The following is a 19,903-nucleotide window of genomic DNA, read 5'->3' on the forward strand; positions in this document are numbered from 1 at the left end:
GTTGAAAAATGTGAAAAAGAGGTCAGAATATTTTCTGAAGGCACTGTATTTATATATGAGTTTGACGTGTTCCTTTTTCAAAATCTGGAAAGAAAGAAACTGACTACCCACCAAAAGGGGGGAGACACTTATTATCAAGTGATACAATTACCATAATAACAGGCAGGATAAAGTTAAAATTTATTTTTTTAGTAAAAGTGCATACAAAATGCATTGTGAAACAATTTCGTAAGTCACTCAAATCATTTAATGATTTTTTTAATCTTTATCGTTGCTGGACTTCAATCCCTCGTAAATTACTGTATAGTTTAAAAAACAATTTGAAGTAAGCGAAACAAATGTTGCCAGGTGACATAAATTACTTTCAGTTGTTCTGTTACAAAAATGAGCACAATATAGCAGTTTTACCGGAAATGCTACTCCGCATAAGTCGTGAAGATCTGAAGCCTCGGTTTTCCCCTTCTACAAGTGTTCTGCGCCACCCGTTGAAATGAATTGGTTGCCTGCTGGCCTAAGAACTTCCTTCGCCGTGTTTCACAGTCGACTTTTCAATTCAGAGCCTTCAAATCCCATGAGGCATTGCGCACCGCCCGCGGAGAGTCCGGCTACCACTGCAGCGATCGCTCGCACCTTTTCGACGACGGTGCACTTGATATTGAGAAGGAACGAATATCAAGACTGGTTGGAGGTTTCAGGTAAGTGTGATGAGTGTGATTATTTAGGGGGGAAGTTAAGCGAAACTGAACATATTAATATCGTTTGCCGGTATTTCATGTTTTAATACTGTAATAAAACACTGCAGTGGACGCGGAAACAGGTGCTTTCAGAACGTGCCTCTCACTCCTCCGCGCAACTCTGCACTGAGCGATCGCTTGATTTTACTGGGTGCCATTATTCGAACGTGCGGTTGATAAAGAGTAGGGACCTTAACGTTTACAGTTACCATTGATTTAAAAGATAAAATGACCACTCTGGTAGCAGGTGGATATAGAAAAGAAATAATACGGCTACGAGCCCCTGTGCTCCATCCTTATTGAACGCTAACTGTGCAGCAGAGCCTTGGGGTTATTGGCCTGCTGTTACCGAGAAAATCGTTCATTTTTTATTTTTATTGTATGGATGTAGCCTTCGTCACACATTTCATTCTGATTATACAAACAGTTGGATATATTTAATACGTTGAACGTTATTATTTTTCATTATCTACAAATTAAAAGTCTCTTCTTTTTTCTAGAAATATTTCTTCGCCTCCAACCCGTGCGCGATCATGGCAAAGATTTTCAAAGATGGTTTATTACTTCAGCGACCGTTACGGTACTCGGCAGCCCGTCATTCTCTTCGAGAAATAGCACGTTCGTTTACATCATTAAATGGCGTGTGTGTGTGTGTGAGAAGAAGGTTGTCTTCGTTTTTTTTCATTACAACAGATCGCTTAATCAGATTTATTATTTGTTTGTATTTTTCCCATTTTATTCTAATAAAAAAACTCATACTATGACAACTATTGCAGATGCCATACCTTAAAAGATCACAATAATTTACAGTCGCAATGTGTACTTTTTACATATACAGTATATATGTTATTGCATTTGAAGCACATCCACCTAAAGTGACTTCTTGGTGAGCAGAAACTGAACTTTGTGGTAAAAGACAAATAACCTCAGGAACTTGATGCACCTTTGTGATTTTTAAAATACTAACCAGTGTATGTGTGATATATATATATTGTGGTTGGCTGGTGCCCTGCCCTGAGTTTGTTTCCTGCCTTTCGCCCTGTGTTGCCAGGGATTGGCTCCAGCAGACCCCCGTGACCCTGTAGTTAGGATATAGCGAGTTGGATGATGGATGAATATATAATATATGATACACGCACTCACAATTTAAATATTAGGTGATTGTCAGGTGTTGTCTTAATGTGGGTGGGTGGTTTCCTTCCACAACATAAGTCTTTTCACACCATAGCAGAAAGTAGGCAAAAGAAAAGTTCCACTTAGTTATTCATAAGCTGTCCTAAAAATGGATTTATTAACGGCAAGCCGTGAAATCTGTGTGCAGCCTCCTTTGCTCAATACTCTCAAATTGTCTGCTAATAGTTTTTCATCAATAGCAAGTATGTACTTAACTGGGCTCAGAGTTTCTAATAAATAAATAATAAAAAAAATACTGCAGTGACTGGCAACTATGAAAGCAACGTTTTTCTGATAGACCATTCTAATGTGTGGCTGCGGTAATTCAATTTTATTTTATCAGTAAGAAATGTAATAAAGGTGTTGCTCAAGCACAAAAAGGAGACTATTTTAAGTAATTTACTTGCTTTTCTGTAAACTCGAAGCACTTTACATAGACATTGGGGATCCATTTCAACCACCAATGTGTGGGATCCATTTGGATGATGCAAAGGCAGCCATTTTTGTGCCAGTACACTCTCCACAAGTTAGCAACTAGGTGGGAACTATGCAATTTGGTATATAGTGTGCTGGACATATACATAGAAGTGTACTTTATACATTGAACTGAATATGGAAACATATGCATTTTGTGTTTTATTTATTTTCGTTCAAGAATATAATTATAATTATTTATGAAATATGATGCACCAGTTTAGTTTGAAAAAGTTATTTGATGGTAGTAATTTACACACAAACTGTTAGAATTTTAAGACATAGTTTTTAATCATTAAATTTTTTCTTAGTTATTGGAACTGTTAAATGTAAGTTCAGCTTTGTCTTATGTGTAATTTTTTTTATCATGTGTACACAAAGTTGAATAAAAACCTTTTATTCACATATTAATTTTCTTATGGATTATATTAGCGCATCAGTTTAATTTTGTGTGGGGTTAAGTGTTAAAATTTTATGCATCTAGTGTTATACATCATAGAACAAAAGAAAATATGTGTTTTTTGGGAGTTTTGGTGGTGATTGGACTCTTTGCAGTAAAAAAATCTAGGAGAGAGAGAATTTAGGGGCATGTGCTATTACAGCGCATTGCCGCACCCACCACATGACCACCTCTGGATCCCAGAAAATAATAAAATTGTTTAACTGTAGTTTTCAGTTGAATGTTACACATGTCACCAAAGCTGACTGAAACCATTTTGTATAATTTAGTTTTTTACATTGTGCATTTCATGGTAGATTGACTTAAGTACAGTACTGTTCTAATTTGTATATTGCAAAATAACACAGGTTTGCAGATTTGTCAGTTATCAAACATTTGATAGATATTAATAACTTTTAGTTATTATACCATAAATATATAGGATATAACTTCTATTATATGCTTCATTAGAAAACTAAACAGTATCATTAAAGACCTCAGCTATCCTACAAAGTCCAGTTTCTTCTTCTGTTTTTCTGGCAAATGGTACAAAACAATTAGCAGTCACACCACTGAATACAGCAATGGGTTGTACCCTCTGGTCATAAGACTACTTATCTTCTGCTTTTAGTGACAATTAAATGAGTATACCTGATGCGTATGTAATATATCTGTCATCTACTATTGTATGTAATGTGGTGTTGTATTTATTGTCTAGTGATGTGTATGATTGATAATAATTTTGGAGTTATTTCTGTTTTGTGCAGTTCATAATAGCTTCACTCAGAGCCATTATTAAAATGCATATTAGCAGAAGCTATTGACGTTAAATTATGACTAGTTAGTATTTCAAAGACATACATACACATATAAAAAGATGTGTTTTAAATGCCAGTACAGTATAAAGTAAATTTTGAAATAAGTAATTTTGTGGATGCAGAATCTTCATTGGAAGTAAGTTCTGACAATCTGATATGCTAGGAAAACAACACAATAGAGTGCTTTTCATTCAAGCAAAATTAAAATAGCAAGAAATAATAGCAGTTTAATTATAGCGTAGGCAGTTGAGTTAAAAAAAAAAAAACTGGTGCAAATTACATGATTATGAGTTACAGCAGAATGAAGTTTTTGGTACTAATGTTTGTATATATTTTTTTAGGTTGCTGTTAAATGAAAAAGTAAATTTCTATACCTGTTACATTGAAATACCAGTGTGTTCAAAAATGTTACTAATTTCCCTTCCTGGTATAAAGCCACATTCTTCCTGTAGAGAGAGGAAGCAAATTTGTTATTTTAATATGTAATGAACAAAAAACTACTGATGAATTCATTCTTTAAATGTATGTTTTGTACACCCTATTGTGTATCCTTGTCAAAACAATGGGTAAATGAATTTTATTTAAAGTACCCAGTAGTCACTGTAAAGTATAAATACAGTACTATATATCTATAAGGAAGTGGTGCTTACATTCACTGTGGGAGTTTACCCAGGGGTTAGTTATGAAGACGCATATATTAATAGTATATAATAGTATTTATTGAATAATATACTATTATAATAGTATATAATTGTATGAATTCAAAAACAAATGTTTTATAGTATTAATGTCCTGTAAAATGTAAAAATTAGTTAATAATGGTTACACTACTCTTTTGTGCTATACTGGATTTAAATCTAAAGATCTGTACTACAGTGTAAGTATCACTCCACCATCTTACCTATCCTATCATTTCTTTACTGTAGAGCGCTCAGTGTGCTACCTAGGCAAACACTAATATTGATTGTTAATTTCACTGAATTTAATAAGTGTTCTGATTTGGTATTCAATTTAATTGCCATTATGGTTTTCCTTTGAATTTTTTTTTTAATGCACAAGTATTGAGCTGTTCACTGAGGCAAAGTGATATACAATATTGCCCTTGTGATGGTAAAATTCTTTTTCCTTGCTTGAAAAATGCAGATCTAAGCTGTTAGTATTTTATGTTAAATTGTTTTTCTAAAAATGTAAAACGTGGCCATACAGTATAGCTGAGATTTTTTGTACAGCTCGATTTAAAAAAAAAAAAAAAAAAATCTATAACCAGAAATACAAGATTATTTTAATATTTCTTTATTTTAGTAGTCTAGTTCTATTTTTGAAATAAGTTTTGCTGGTAAGCAGTGAACCTAATTTTGAAAAATGACAGCATTATTTCACAGGTTCAGGAAGCATCTAGTTTGTATAAAAAGCTAAGAAAACCACTTTTTTGTTTTTTAATATAAAGTTCTTCCTGCAAAGACCATTTTGGACAACGTGACTGTTTACATACAGCTTGCATGCTTTGCTTTGTTAAACATTAGGGGACGAGGTTAAAGGTGTGAAAGAGACAGGAAACAGGGAGGATTCGTGATGATATCATGCCATGTTGAAATATCTTATAAAACAAGATCACAGATGAGTTATTGGTGTGTTTTTTTTAGCTTATTGCTGAAACCTTCTGACAAGTCATAGTATGACTGAAGTGTGCTATTATTTTTCTACAAAATTTATCAAAATGTCAAAATCGTATTGCATTTTACTTGTGTTACTCTGAAAACTGTTTAATTGAAGCATATGTTAATAACAATGGATAATTTTTCATTTGTGCTCAGTTCTTAATGTGGAATTATTGTACATTTACTTGCCTATTTTTTACAAATTTTAGATGCCCCCTTTTTTTTTTCTTTTTCATGCATTGCTCTTTTTTGCTCTTGGTATCATGTCTTTAAAATTCATGTGATTTTTCTTTTGACCCAATGCCCTTTTGTTTAATCATTTGGATTCTCTTCAATTTCTCCTTTTTTGTCTCTCAACTTGGTTTCTTTCACTACATGTTTTAGGTCATCTCTTTATTTTTAATTGTAACATTGTATTTAATATTTAGTGTGGATGTACAGTAATACTGTAATTGTTTATCAACTGTTGAACACAAACTCCTTTTTAGTGAAAGTTAATGAAATCATTACTAAATCTGGCAGTTTTTCTAGACTGTTTCCTAATATGTTAGCAAAAAATAGAATGCCTACTCTCTTTTTAACTTTCAAAAGAAAGAAATGAATCATCTGGGAATACAGTGTTAACATTATTACAGTATTTATCAGACCTTTAAAAGACCAGACATCAGTTATAAAAAATATGTACGCATAAACTACAAACATTAGTATAGGCAAGGGTATTTACAGATGTTGAAAAGGAAAAGCTACAAGATTTTAATATTCCTTTAGAAAAATGCATGACCATATACTTGGTTATTTGGGACTGTCTTCATCAGCTTCTGTACTGCTTTACATTTAAAACTACTGCAATGCATGATTGTGAAACAGGTGCTAAGCTGATTTCTCTTGAACACTTATTATAAACATGCAAAGTATTAATGAAGACATCAGCTTCTTCTAGTGCCTATATTTTAATGAGTTTTTTCTGTTATTGTAGCTAGTTGGTCGGGCCAAAATGAGATAGTTTTGAGAGTGCTCAAAAACCTGAAACATCTATCTTTAATAACATGAATGTGAATGTGGCTCCATCCTTGTATCCAGAAATTGACAAATAGTTCTTTACTTTTCCTGTTGTTAAAATTTGGTTATTGACATGGTATCATTAAGCCAAGCAACCTGCTTTATGCCAGTAAGCAGACTTAGCATTCTTGATGAAAAGGTTGACATTGGCAGAGTTGTCTGTTCACCATGTGTATTGTTTTAAACATAAATAAACTAGGGGACTTCACCCCCTGCCTGCACTACGCGCCAGCCACTTCACGTCTCTGCTGCTCGTGTATGTAGATTTCACTTTCACCAAACAACAAATCTTTTAATTCTCGAGAATATGCCTCTTCATTGGGAAGAAACACTACTTTTTTTTTCCTTGATGGCAACACGATTTAGATGATCTACAAGTCTCCGACTTAAGGTTTAAATCCGCACAATATATTCAATCACTTTTCGCTGTTCCGTTATTTCCCCGAGTAATAATTTCCGTTTCTTTGCGCTAATGCGATCTTTACTAAAATTTTTTTTGAGACTTTCAAATTTTACTACTTTCATTATCTCTAACCTGCTCTGCATGTGTATCGCACCAACGTTTTTGAATTCTTTACAACGTTCTACTTTGTCATCTACTCTTTATCTTTTATTTCCGGCCCCGGGCATGGTTAAATCTCTTGGCACAAAGTCTCGTCTTGCGGGACGTGAAAGTATCTCTCTGAAAAAGTCATGTGCCGTCCCAGGATTTTTTTATTATAATCGAGATATATTATTCAGATCTTTATAAATATCATGCATTTATTCATCTCACCATTTTATGAATGTGATTAGTCAATTATTTTGAATTTGGAGCCTGCTCTAGAAACACCATGCACAAGGCAGTGCCTGATCAGAACCCGCTCTTTGCAGGACACATTCTTGCATACATTAACATTCTCTTACTCGGAGCTAATTTGTAGCTTATCAAACCTAACCTTTTGTGCATTTCAGAAATGAGTGGAAGCCAAAGAACATAGAAAGTTGGTTCTAATGATTTACAAATGTAAGAATGCCTTATTTTTTAAATTAGAGTTTGAAGCTCTTACTGTCAAATTTGACAGGCTTGCAGTATCTTGTGCTTTTCATTTTCATTGAAGTTAATGATTAATACTTTTGGCTTTTTACATTTTACTGACAGCATTGATGTGGACCAAATTAATATTCTCTTATTTTAAAAAATGATCCCCTTAACTTAGCTTGCCTCCATAGCTTTCCTGAAAATATTATTTAAGACATGTAACTTTTACAGCAGCAGTGATGTTTAATTGAACATGACCTGCTTGCTGTGAGTGCTTCCCAGTTAAAGAAATCTTTTTGAAATTGTCTGACTTGAGCAAAAGTAACATATTTCTTTAAAGTGTTTTACATATAAAGTAAAAACAAATTCAATTGATTCCATATTGCAATTATCAATAAAATTATACCCTTGGTGTTTTGCTGAATCTACTATAAAGCACAACATTTGTGGAAACTTGCTGTGGCTGTATGTTTGTCATCATCTTTATTAAGTGGTATGACTGAGAGCATCTTACCACTTCCTGTTCTGTTACTTTTAAGTTGTTATGAATAGTGTACTTTTTTCCTTTAAAGGACATTAGACACTAAGTAAATAAGGAAACATCATAAAAGAGAATTTAAAGTACACATTTCACCTTAAATAATAATTACTTGGCTAAAATGGACTGTTAGTCACATGCTGTATAAGCGTAAATATCTGATTGTAATATAGGCCGAGTTACATGTGTTTTATTTTAAAAATGTATTGGTCTTTCATTATTTTTGCATTCGAAGACATATTCAGCATTTTTTTTAATTCTCACTGAAATTGCACAAGTTGGATGTCTCAGTGCAGATGGTCATACTTACCAGAAAAGTGTCTGTCTTCTGCAGTTTACAAATAACATCACCAAAAGCAGTATAAAGTGTCATCTGCTATAGAGTGATTTGGCCCTGGTCTACATGAATTGGAATAAGCATGCTTAATAATGTTATTTTACTTCAGTTTCATTAGAATGAAAGGTTAATTGATATTAGACATGTTTTTGTAAATTATTTTAAATGGGTATTTCGCTTAAATTACTCAAGTGTTCCTTGTAGATCCCAGGGACACACAGGTTAGGTTGTTTGGCCACTTTAAACTATCCCATTTTGTGATTATGTGTTAAGAGTATATCCTGCAGTAGACTGACATCAGTCCAGTGTTAGAGTCTGTCATATGCCTGATGGTTCAGGGGCAGGATCCTGCTCCACACAGCTGTGTAGTTGGATTATTATGGTTCTGGAAATGATTAGAAGAACAGATTTTAAAAGGAATTTAAAAAAATAACTGCCCAAATGTATCTATTTAAAACAGAATGATTGTACATATATTATGCTTATTAGTCATATTGTTGTTTATAGCCAAAATAGAGAGATTTTTTAAAATTTGAATGTTTATATTCTCGAACTCTGTGTAGTTTTCATGATGATTAAGTATAGAAACACTTTTTAACTCCATTGTTATATCATGTTATTTTTCTAACCTGCTTAATCCAGACCAGGGTTTCAAAGGGGCCTGGAGCCTATCCCAGTAATTATGGGGTGCCAGTTCATTGTGTACAAATTGCTGTAGTATCAAAGATCAAATTTTCTTGTCTAGAAGCAGTTTCTCGTGCTACCAGGTGTTTCAAGGCAGTTTGGAAGGCATAATCGTGTCCCAGGTCTTCTCCAAGTGAACTGTGCCCTGCACAGTTTCATTTGGAGGCACTTTGTGTACATTTAACCATGTATGCAGACTAACTCAGGTAGCTTCTCTTGACAGAAAGGGGGAGTAGTCCTTCAAAATCTGCCCAGATTGCTGAGTGTCATTCCTGTGGCATGAGCATTAGTCTGGGCAACCAAATGAAAAGTAAAAAGACACAGAAATATCTGTCACTTATAACTATATTTTCATTGTTTTTCACAATGCCAACAGTATGTGAACATAAATGGGGCCATTTGTTGATTTGTAGAATGAATTCAGTTCTCCTAAATCTTGGTTCCTGTCCTGACATCAGTGCTGGCAATTCTGATGCTTTTGCTCAAATTTAATTATCAATGAGAATAAACATCTTGGGTTAAATAACGTTAAAAAAATATAGGGACCTTACATCTTAATGAAATATTAAGGTTTGTAACAATAGCAAGATTCATTTTGGTTGTGCAGGTAATTCATATAATTCATACATAAAATGTGATTTTATTAATGGAACTAATGTTTTATCATAGTTCCAGTTCTATTTAATTTTTAAACCATCAAATACTATTTAATGATTTCTTTATTTAATAAATGTAATCAGGAGTAATAATGGGAATATGTGTTAAAGTGTTTTCTTTGTATATTTTTAGTATATACATATTTGCAGCTACCATGCTTTTGTACATAATCCTCACCTTTTTTTGAAATGGTTCCCCCACAATCACAGTGCCATCATGCCACATTCATATTCGTTTATTTAGTAATTATTAAGTTATCTGTTGATGCTTAGTCCTTCTGTCTATTTTGGAATTTTCAAATACCTTATTTAAATTCAAATTTTGTCATATAGTGCTTTCCACAGAGCACACCATTACAAGGCATTTTATATGACACAAGGTTACCTTTTAAAGCAGTAAGAACAGTAAAAAGTACATAGACAATCTAGGCAGGAGTTTTGTCTGAAACCAAGTATCATTTTATAATAAAACCAAGAAAATAAATGGAATATTCTTAATAGTTTCATCAAGTAATATTGCATAGCTGATGGCAATCTCATAGATGAAAAGACAGTAGACCATGGATGATGAGCAGGTTTACAGAGAGATTAGTACATATTTACAAAGAAAAATGAAAGCCAGTAGAAAAACAAAATACATACAGAAGCAATAGGTCTAAAAACTGATACATTCGGTCATGACAGTGTCACAAAATAATAAAATATCATACCATCACAAAAGCTATATATTTTTTTAAATGCCATGTGGTGTATTAATTTTCTGCTGTTTGAGCAGTGGATAGCAATAGATGCAACATAAGGTCTGTCACACAGTCCGTATCTCATTTTTGATAATAAACATCTTCTTTAAACATAGCGGTACAAATGTGTTGGGTTTTTTCTTTTTTAATTACAATGGCAAAACTGTCATACTGCTTTTTCTTGTAATTAGCTTAAAATAATTGTTTTGAAGTGAAGACAACACTGTCTGTTAGCTAGCAGTGGTTCTGCAAATCACTTAAATTGAAGATTAAACAGTGTGTCTGTGTAATGCAGTATGTGCAAAAACATATACAGTAAATGAAACATATATTAATACACATTTTACTTTTCTGTCAGTTGTCATATATTAAATAAAATAAAGGTTGAACATTTCTCTTTCAGAATTTTTACAACTGGAGAATTAATTTTGTTTTACTCGTATAGAAAGAGGAATGTGGTGTCATTTGAAAGTTCAAACACCCTTCTTATTTAGTAGATAGTAGTCTGTGTGTCAGATTGTACACAATTGAATCAGGACGTTCAAGAAAGGCGTGGGGGTTGGGGGCAGGTGTTGCCATGATAGAGCAATTCGGCCATTTTTGAGGAATGAAAGAAAAACATTGCAATGTAGTATCTGGGTATGCAATACAGCATTGTAACAGAAACACTGAGCTTTGGTAATAGCATCCAGGAAAAAAGTGATTTTTATGCAGTTTTTTTTTTTATTTTGCATTATTGAACAATCATGCCAGTGGTTTTAAAACAGTGGGGCTGAGTTTAAAGAATTAACATTCATCAAATAACTTTATTAAGATTTAAACAGAGTTGAAAAAATTAAGATAAAACATCAAAAAATAGATTGGCATCTTCAGTGTAATGTCTCCTAATGTGTTGATGCATTTTTAGTAAAAACCCAAAGATATAAAAAAAAAAAACCAACATATCCATTTTAAACCCATTAGTCCAGTACAAGGTTGGGGGAGCCAAACCCTATTCTGTCCGCATCAAGCACATGTATACGTCTTTGAAATGTGGCAAGTAAACTGGAGTACCCAGTAAACATCTATATTGACACCTATTTTTCACAAATGAATGAAAAAAAAAAAAATAAATAAGGAATGGAATTGGATTTTATTTTAATATACTTTATTCATTTTGGACACTGCTAAATACAGAACAATCATCAAAGTCAACTTTTTTTTTTTTTTGCAAAGTCTTAACACTTTGAAGCTTCTGTATTATGTACTTCATAAACATAAATATGAAATGAAATGGTTTAATAGTGATCTTAAATATGCATTATTATTTAACTAGAACCTACTATATTTTAAAGCCATAAATATGTACTTAATTTTTTTAATAAGTGCTTGTTGAAGTCTGTTCCAGTATGCTTTCTGTAGTATTACACCAAAATGTTTCAAACAATTGTATAAATTATAATAGACAGGTGTCCATGTGACAGTCAGGATTGCTACTTCACAGCTCTGTGGACATGGGTTCAATGAACTGCTTAATCAAAGTCTGTTTGGAATTGTCTGATTCTTTTAATGTCTGCAATGGTTCATGTTTTGTATTCTGATTTCTTATTTAAAGCCATTAATCTTTAATTTATTGTCAACTATGTTGACCTGGAATGGATGTACACTGAAGTGTGCCCTGCAATAAACTTGTCTCCTAATAAGGAATGGTTCTTCTCTTGCACCTGAAGCTGCCAAAATAGACTACAGCTCCCAAATACCCTGTATTAGACAAAGCCTATTCAAAAAATGGAAGAATGAATCTATCCTTAATCGTTTGTTTGTTTGTTCTTCTAAGTTACCTTCCAGCAGGAACATAAATACCACATTTGTTTGAATCCTGAATAAAACTGGCAGTTGCAGCTATTCAAAAATGATAACATATAGATCTAGGCTTTAACTTTGTATAAAGTACATTATCTTAAATATCCATCTGTTAAAAAATGTGCACACACGCCAATATTTCATAAGATATTTTGATGCTGTTTTTATGACCTGCGTTAAGAAACAGTAATAAAATGTTCACTTAGCTGGAATGTTCAGAAACATCCATCAAGACATTGTTATTGACAGTTGCATGTACAGTACCTTCCTGGAATGAGAAACATCAATTATAGACTACATTCCATATGCATTTCTGTTCAGTTTGCTAAAATACAGAAAAGCAGTGATTTACCCGGTAAATACTCAGCAGTTTTCAGGTGATGTTCATTACTTACTAAATATGGAAATGTACCATAGATGTTGTAGCTGGCATTTTAGCTACCGGTAAGTATATGATTATGCAATGTGCTTGTCAAATTAGTTTCCTTTCAGCACTGAAAAATTACATTTTCTCTCCTCCTCTTGTGTGCAGAGTGCAAGCATGCCTTTTTTGCAATTTAAATTTTGTGACTTTACCAGTGGTTGTCACTTAAAAAATCATTCATTATAACAAAGAAGCCAGCTACTGTTATCAGGATTATAATGAACTGATTGTTTAATTTTCCATACGTGCCTTGCAACCAAGGCCACCAAGAACAGAACTGGACGGTAAATTGATCTGTTGCAGGGAACTCTCATTTTTACACACACAGAGTCATTAATCTAATCCACATTACTACTTGTAATTGGGGGGGGGGGGTATGGGGACTGGAAATTTGGCTCTAGGTTTCAGGATGTGCAAAGTACCAGAAACTATCTTGGTTTTGATATATTTACTGTGTCATTTGGGTTTTAATGAACATGTAAAACTGGCTTCTGCCCTGATTGGATTTCATGCAACATTATTTTAAATCTATCTCATTATTTGGGCTGCTAGCCTGTTTTCTTACTTTCCCTTCGATCTAGAAATTGTTTAATCTGCTTTCAGCTCCAAGTTTAAATGTCCCTTGTTAGAAGCAGCCATTTATAGCTCAATGTAGGAATTCATCAATCAATCATCAATGTTGAATAGCAGCCACATTGGACCTTTAAACCCAAAATGCTTTTATTAAGCTAGAAAAGGTTTTGCTACCAGAAGCACTTACTAGTGGCCTGCTGCATTGGGATATAACTAATAATAATAATAATAATAATAATAATAATGTTTATGTGCCACCTTTCATACACTCAAGGACACTTTACAGTTCAATAAACATATTAACAAGACAATAGAAATTTATACAAGAAAATGAATAATACTCATTGAAGAGATGTGTTTTTAACAGGAGTTTGAAATGAATAATAGATTTTTCCTCGTGAAGGCTAAGAGGAAGAGCATTTTAAATTTTAGGGGCTATCACAGAAAGTTCTGCCACCCATAGTTACTAACCTGTATTTAGGTACAATGAGTAAGTAGTCCCTCATTATCTGTCTGAGCTGCTGCTTCCTTACACTCATCGGACTTAAACCGTGAAGGGCTTTAAAGGTGAGAAGAATAATTTTATATTTGATTCTTGAAAAGACTGGTAACCAATGCAAATCATAAAGGACAGGAGTGATGTGAGCAGATTTTTTGTGTGTGTTAGTAGATGAGCAGCAGAATTCTGAACATACTGTAATCTATTGATATATTTAGTCGGGATGCCATAAAGCAATGCATTGCAATAGTCCAGAGACGGGTAGTAATGAAAGCATAAATCAGTGTTTCAGTATCCTTCACACTGAGGAAAAAATGCACACGAGCAATGTTATGAAGATGGAAAAATAGCTATCTGTACTATTGAACTAATGTGTGGTTGAAAAGTAAGAAGCTGATCAAAGATCAAAAAAAAACAAAAACCCAAATTATGGACTGATGCTGAGGGTTCAACCAGGATCCCGTTGACGTCATTTATTAGCCAATGAAGGGTAGAGAGAATAGATCTGGTACCAACTAATAAGATTTCTGTTTTATCAGGATTATCAGGACTACAGAATGTGAATACTTTGCATAAGTATATGCATTATTAGTAGATTTTCCCCGTGTGAAGCTGTTAGTTTCAACATATTTGGAACCAAGTAGAAATATATACTGTATATTGTTTTTGTGATGTCCTGGCCGAGAGTTCAATCTATCATCATAAATATTTTCAAGGGAAAGCATTCTCATTTTAAAACGCTGATTTTAAAATTAGCAAAAAATGATAGTTTCTAAATTGATCATAATCTTTAGCTTCTTAAGACTGATGCTGCTTAAACAGTGACAATTTTAAACATTCTTCATATGAATGTTTTCCTTTAAGTTTTTTTTATACGTTGAACTTATTGTTATGAGATGGGTGGGTGAAAATTTTTACTACTTAAATATAATACTTGTTTTTTAAGATAATTTAAGTCAAGCAAAAAGAGTTTGGCTAGTCATGCACAAAATAAATATAATTTACAGAACTTAAACATTCTACTTAAGATAAAAAGGCAGACCAAGTGTACTTTTTAGTATAATTCAATATATTAAGCAGTAGATCTTTGTACTTAAATTATGAGCCTGTATCAGGGAATGAATTAAAATAAATACAGTAGCAAATTAATTGAAATACTTGAAATGCAGAGGAATGATTTGTAATAAAGATTTTTATCAAACTTTTTTAATGTTTTCTTTTGTCTCTAAACAGATATTTTTTGTTATTTGTTTCAGATGTCCATCCAGCAGTCATTGGTATTCTTTTCACCAGTCAGTTGGAAACCTGGGCAAAAACCTCTGTTAAAGGAAGAAGAAAGATCTGTCTTTTTATTTTGTTGTTTTTGTTTTTATTTTCATCAAGACTTCCGTTCATGGTAGAATCTTTGTGTGACAGACGTGAATATTTTTGTACTGTCAGGAAGTAGTGCTTTTTTTTTTTTTTTAATCGAGCACTGCAGACATACAGCATGACCGAATTTTGGGTTTGTTTCAGTTGCTGCATTGCAGAACAACCACAGCCAGTAAGTAGAGAACAACATAAATGCATATAGATTGAGATGTTTGTTAGTTTAACAATTTTGGGCTTGTTTTTAATACATATTGTAAAATAAAGGTTGTTTTTCCAGATTAATTTGTATAACAAGTAATATTTGTTTAAAACTAAATAGATTAACACGTGCTCAATTAATTTCCATTGCATGGATTAATACTTTTAGTGGTGGCTTGATGATATATAAAATAACTTTCCTTACAGAAAAATACATTTTAGAAGTGTTGGGTATTGCTTAGATGAAAATTCAGATTTTAGATTCTGTTATGTTTTTAAAATGTAAAATTTAAATTTTTAGGTAAACCGACATTTTTACATTCTCAAGATGTTCTAGAAGTGAATTATTGTCAATTGTTCAGAAATTGAGAGAAAAGGAAGACAATTGTTTTCAAGACTAATCTTTCCTATCTGCCACCAAGATCATTGCAGTTAGTAGTGAATGACAGTGACTACTCAACTGAAATATATATGTATTATGATATTTATATAATATTTTTTTAAAACAGTAAGATGATGTAGTAGTTGGAATGAAAAACATACAATCTAAAGTAAATACTTGTTAAAGTAAGATGCAGTCACAAAACATACAGACTTGCATACTATTATAAACCTTTAAAGCATTAAGTAAGATCTGTCTTCTAACGCATTTGTTACTGTCTGACAAGAAGCAAAGCTACCACTGATCCTAATCTAATATGATTATCTAGTAAAGACTGGTAGATTTGTAATTAAGAGTTGAAACCTGCAGTTTACATTTCCGGGCATTTTATGCTTTTACAATTTGAGGTTATGCAGCTCTAGAATAAATACATTTTGCATACACAAACATCTTTATCAGAATAGAATTGTAAAAAAATGTGTTAAGTTCAAGTTTGCTGTTGTGTGAATAGTACAATGAAATTCTTGATTGTATGTCAACTTCAGACTAGTGACAGTAATACCAACAACAGCCAAAAGATAGATAATACATCATATATAGAATGTAATGTGTATAATGAAACATAGTAGCATAAAACCTAAGCAACATACACATATAAAGCATATATACATTTTAATATCCATCCATTCATCCATTCTCCAAACCTGCTATATCCTGAGTAGGGTGGTGAGGTACCTGGAGCCTGGCCCAGCCAACATAGGGTACAAGGCAGGACCAATCCCAGAATATGGCACCAGGCCATCACAGAATGAACACACAGACACTAACCATTCTCAAATCTACTTAATCCAGTTTAGGGTTGTTTAGGAGCCTATCCTGATAGCACTAGGCACAATGTAAGAATCAGTCCATCAACACCCGCACACTTGCACTGTAGCAGAAATGAAACAGGAACCAGGGTACTCTTGTTTTACTCAGTTACTCCTTATAAAAGGAAAAAGTGGCATGTATGTGCTATTGCCCCTATTTTGTTGTTATTCTGTCATTTCTCTTTAAACTTGTTTTATAATACAGAGCAGTATAACAAAGAAAAGCCATCAGTTAAGAGCATGCTTAACAACATGTTGTTGGCAAAGCACATTTTTATTGCTTAATTTTTATGTTGCATTTCATGTAAGATGTTGTATTCATTGTCTCCAGTTTGTATTGTAATATTAAAAATGGTCTGTGGGAGGCATGTAAAGCAAAATTTTATTGCACTATATACATAGCACAGTAAAGTTAAACTTGAATTTAAATATAATCTTGCTTATGTTTACATGTCAGATAAGACTGTATTAAACAGTGTTATAAACCTAGAAATCGTTTGAACAGGTAAAATTAAAATACTACTACACTATCTAAGATCACAAGCCCTACAGATTGTGGTAGTGCATTGTTTTTTAATGCTCTGTGTGGATAGAAAAAGTATGTTGTTGTATTATTATTACACACTTAAATCACTACAGAGAATTTTAAGTGCATTTATCAATAGTTAGACAATAGTTAGAATTACATTTTACATATTTTTTGTTTCTGTATAGTGTAACCCATATGTCTGTCTATCTGTTCTGATAATCTGTTTAAGTAAAAGGATGGTGATAGAGGCTGGAGCTCATCCTGATAGCATGAGAAGGCGAAACAAACCTCTACTGAATACCAGTCCATCACAACAGGGCACATTTTCAAACACACCCACATTCAATCTGAGGCAATTTAAAGTTGCCAATTACTTGCAAAAAGATTTTTTTTTATTAATATACTACTTGTTTTTCATAGAAGTAAGGTGTACCTTACTGCCAGTGCCACTGAATACAGTATTGGTTCCAGGCTTGTGTATGATGCTACCAGCACAGGCTAAAGCTGGCTAGATTTATGCGATGTAATATTAAGAAAGTGGTTTGATGGGATTTTCAGCCTATAATAATGCATAATCTAACTTGATAGCAAACTTTGTGGATTTTATTCTGTTTCTTTTAATATTGTAGTTTTCACTGTTAACCAATACTCACAGGCTATAGTTTGTAACTTTTTTTAGAATTTGTTTTCCTACTGTATATAAATTGATATATACTTCAGGTTTAAGTACATCTGTTGTACACAATTTTACACCTGTGCCACTCAAAGATTTATTTCAGTGTCTAGTCACATTTAAAGATGTATTTCAGATATCTTGCCTTCAACATTACTCATTAGGTTTTGAAGAATGATTTTTATTATTTGGTGTTAATTAAAATATTGATGCTTGATGTCTTGTGTTTTTATCTTTTCTTGTAAAGAATAGTAATTTCAGTCACCATCAACCTGTAAAGTTTCAGTCTTAAATGTTTTTATAATTTCATATAAAATATTTCAACCTAAACCATGTTTTGCATTGCAGAAGAGAAGACGAAGAATAGACCGTTCTATGATTGGCGAACCAATGAACTTTGTCCACACAACACATGTGGGATCAGGGGATATGAGCAATGGACTTGGGACGGTGAGTAAATGTCCTTTTTAAAATCAGTAGTTTAGAGCTTTCATTTAATTAATTTGTGATTTAGTTGCAGCCAGTAAAAAGCAATTTCTAATTTTATTTTATTTTTTTAAGGTTGCAACACTTCAGGAACAAATGAAATCTAAAGGAGGATATGGAAGTGAAGCAACAAACATTCATGAATAGGGCATGTACAGTTAGTTATAATGTAAAATATAAATTGTATTTTTTTTTTGTTTTGTATGCAGACAGCATAGTGGGTAATGCTGTTTTACATTCAATTTTTTATATTTAACAACATATCATAATGGTTTACAGCTGCATTTCATTTACGTTTTCTTCTTTTTTCAGAGAAAAGCCAAGCAAAATGACACCTTTTATTGGCTAACTAGAAAGATTACAATATGCAAGCTTTCGAGGCAACTCAGGCCCCTTCTTCAGGCAAGATCTTGCCTGAAGAAGGGGCCTGAGTTGCCTCGAAAGCTTGCATATTGTAATCTTTCTAGTTAGCCAATAAAAGGTGTCATTTTGCTTGGCTTTTCTCTACATTCATAATGGCTAACACGGTACAACACCCTAGTACTACTTCTTTTTTCATAATTTCTAGTCAAAATTCTGGGGAAAAAGTTTGTACATCATTTTAAAAGAGTTTCTTTTCATCTCCTTTTTATTTTTTTTATCTTTACTTTTTTCATTTTTTTTAATGAACGTTCAGTTTAGTGGTATATAACAGTTACATAAATCTTGGTTTTTTTCATGGTGTAGAGAAGCATAATTTTCTAATTCATATTGACTTAAAAAAATTTATATTACCCTTGTATTTTAAATTGTCATTCTGTATTAGACATAGCCATAAGAGTACATTTGTAAACTTGAGTTGATTTTCAGTGGCTTGGCTAAATGTGTAATGATCATCTATAATGTAGCACTTTCTCGTGTATTGTGACGAGCCTTTATTTTTGCAGTGCTTGGGACCATTTATTTACTTGCCTAGTATTAAATTTTGTGTTTTACCAAGTTGTGGCTGGACCACTTGATCTGCACATGCCAAACTGAATGGCTGTTGTGTTTTGATGTTTTTCACTTTAAGATGTCCGGTTAATTCAAAATGAATATGTGTAGTTATACAAAATTAATTTCACAGATTGTAATTAGGGAATTGTGGTCACTAAAGTGTTAAATCTGATTTTAAAAATGTATCACAGACTTGAAGATTCAGTAATGTCTTTTGCTTTATAGACACTGTAAAATTGTATATTGCACTTCCACTTTTGCCTTTCATTGCATTGTTGAATTCTGTTTATTTTAAAACAGAACTGGGTTGTAATGTTTCAAATTTGTGTACGTTAATAAATTGTCATTTTATTATTTTTAACTAGTTATTTTTTTCTTGGTCACCACAAATCCACAAGGATCATTTTGGGAAGCAAAGTACTAGGGGAAATGAGTAATTGGGACTAATTTGATTTAATTGTATTGCAGTTAAGTAATGCATACACTACATTTCTATTAGCACCTTTTCCTTTTTGTGCTGTGCTTTCACTCTTTTTTTTTTTTCCCCCAGCTGTAAACAAACTAACTCTGTTGGATTTTTCTCACTGTGTTGGAATGTGCTGCAACCTGGGTAAGGGGGATGAACCTTGTCAAAATAAAGACATGCAGTGCAGTGAAGACATGCACATTTGGCATGATGAAAATGTGAAGGTTGCATTCATTTACCAGGGTTGCCATGGAAAACATCTCCCAAAATGCATCATGTGCAAAG

General features: G+C 32.8%; 1 protein-coding gene across 1 annotated transcript; it reads left to right on the top strand.

The window, feature by feature from the left end:
* The first annotated feature begins 540 nt into the window (after nt 1–540).
* Nucleotides 541–19,513, top strand: LOC114667966 (CDC42 small effector protein 2-like). The gene is made up of 5 exons (XM_028823523.2): nt 541–695; nt 14,926–15,212; nt 18,040–18,141; nt 18,253–18,471; nt 18,719–19,513. Exons 2-4 carry the CDS (start codon nt 15,159–15,161, stop codon nt 18,322–18,324), a joined length of 228 nt encoding a protein of 75 aa, XP_028679356.1. The 5' UTR covers nt 541–695; nt 14,926–15,158; the 3' UTR covers nt 18,325–18,471; nt 18,719–19,513.
* Nucleotides 19,514–19,903: the final 390 nt, after the last annotated feature.

Source organism: Erpetoichthys calabaricus, chromosome 17 (genome assembly GCF_900747795.2).
Source record: "Erpetoichthys calabaricus chromosome 17, fErpCal1.3, whole genome shotgun sequence".
In the NCBI taxonomy this organism is placed as follows: Eukaryota; Metazoa; Chordata; class Cladistia; order Polypteriformes; family Polypteridae; genus Erpetoichthys; species Erpetoichthys calabaricus.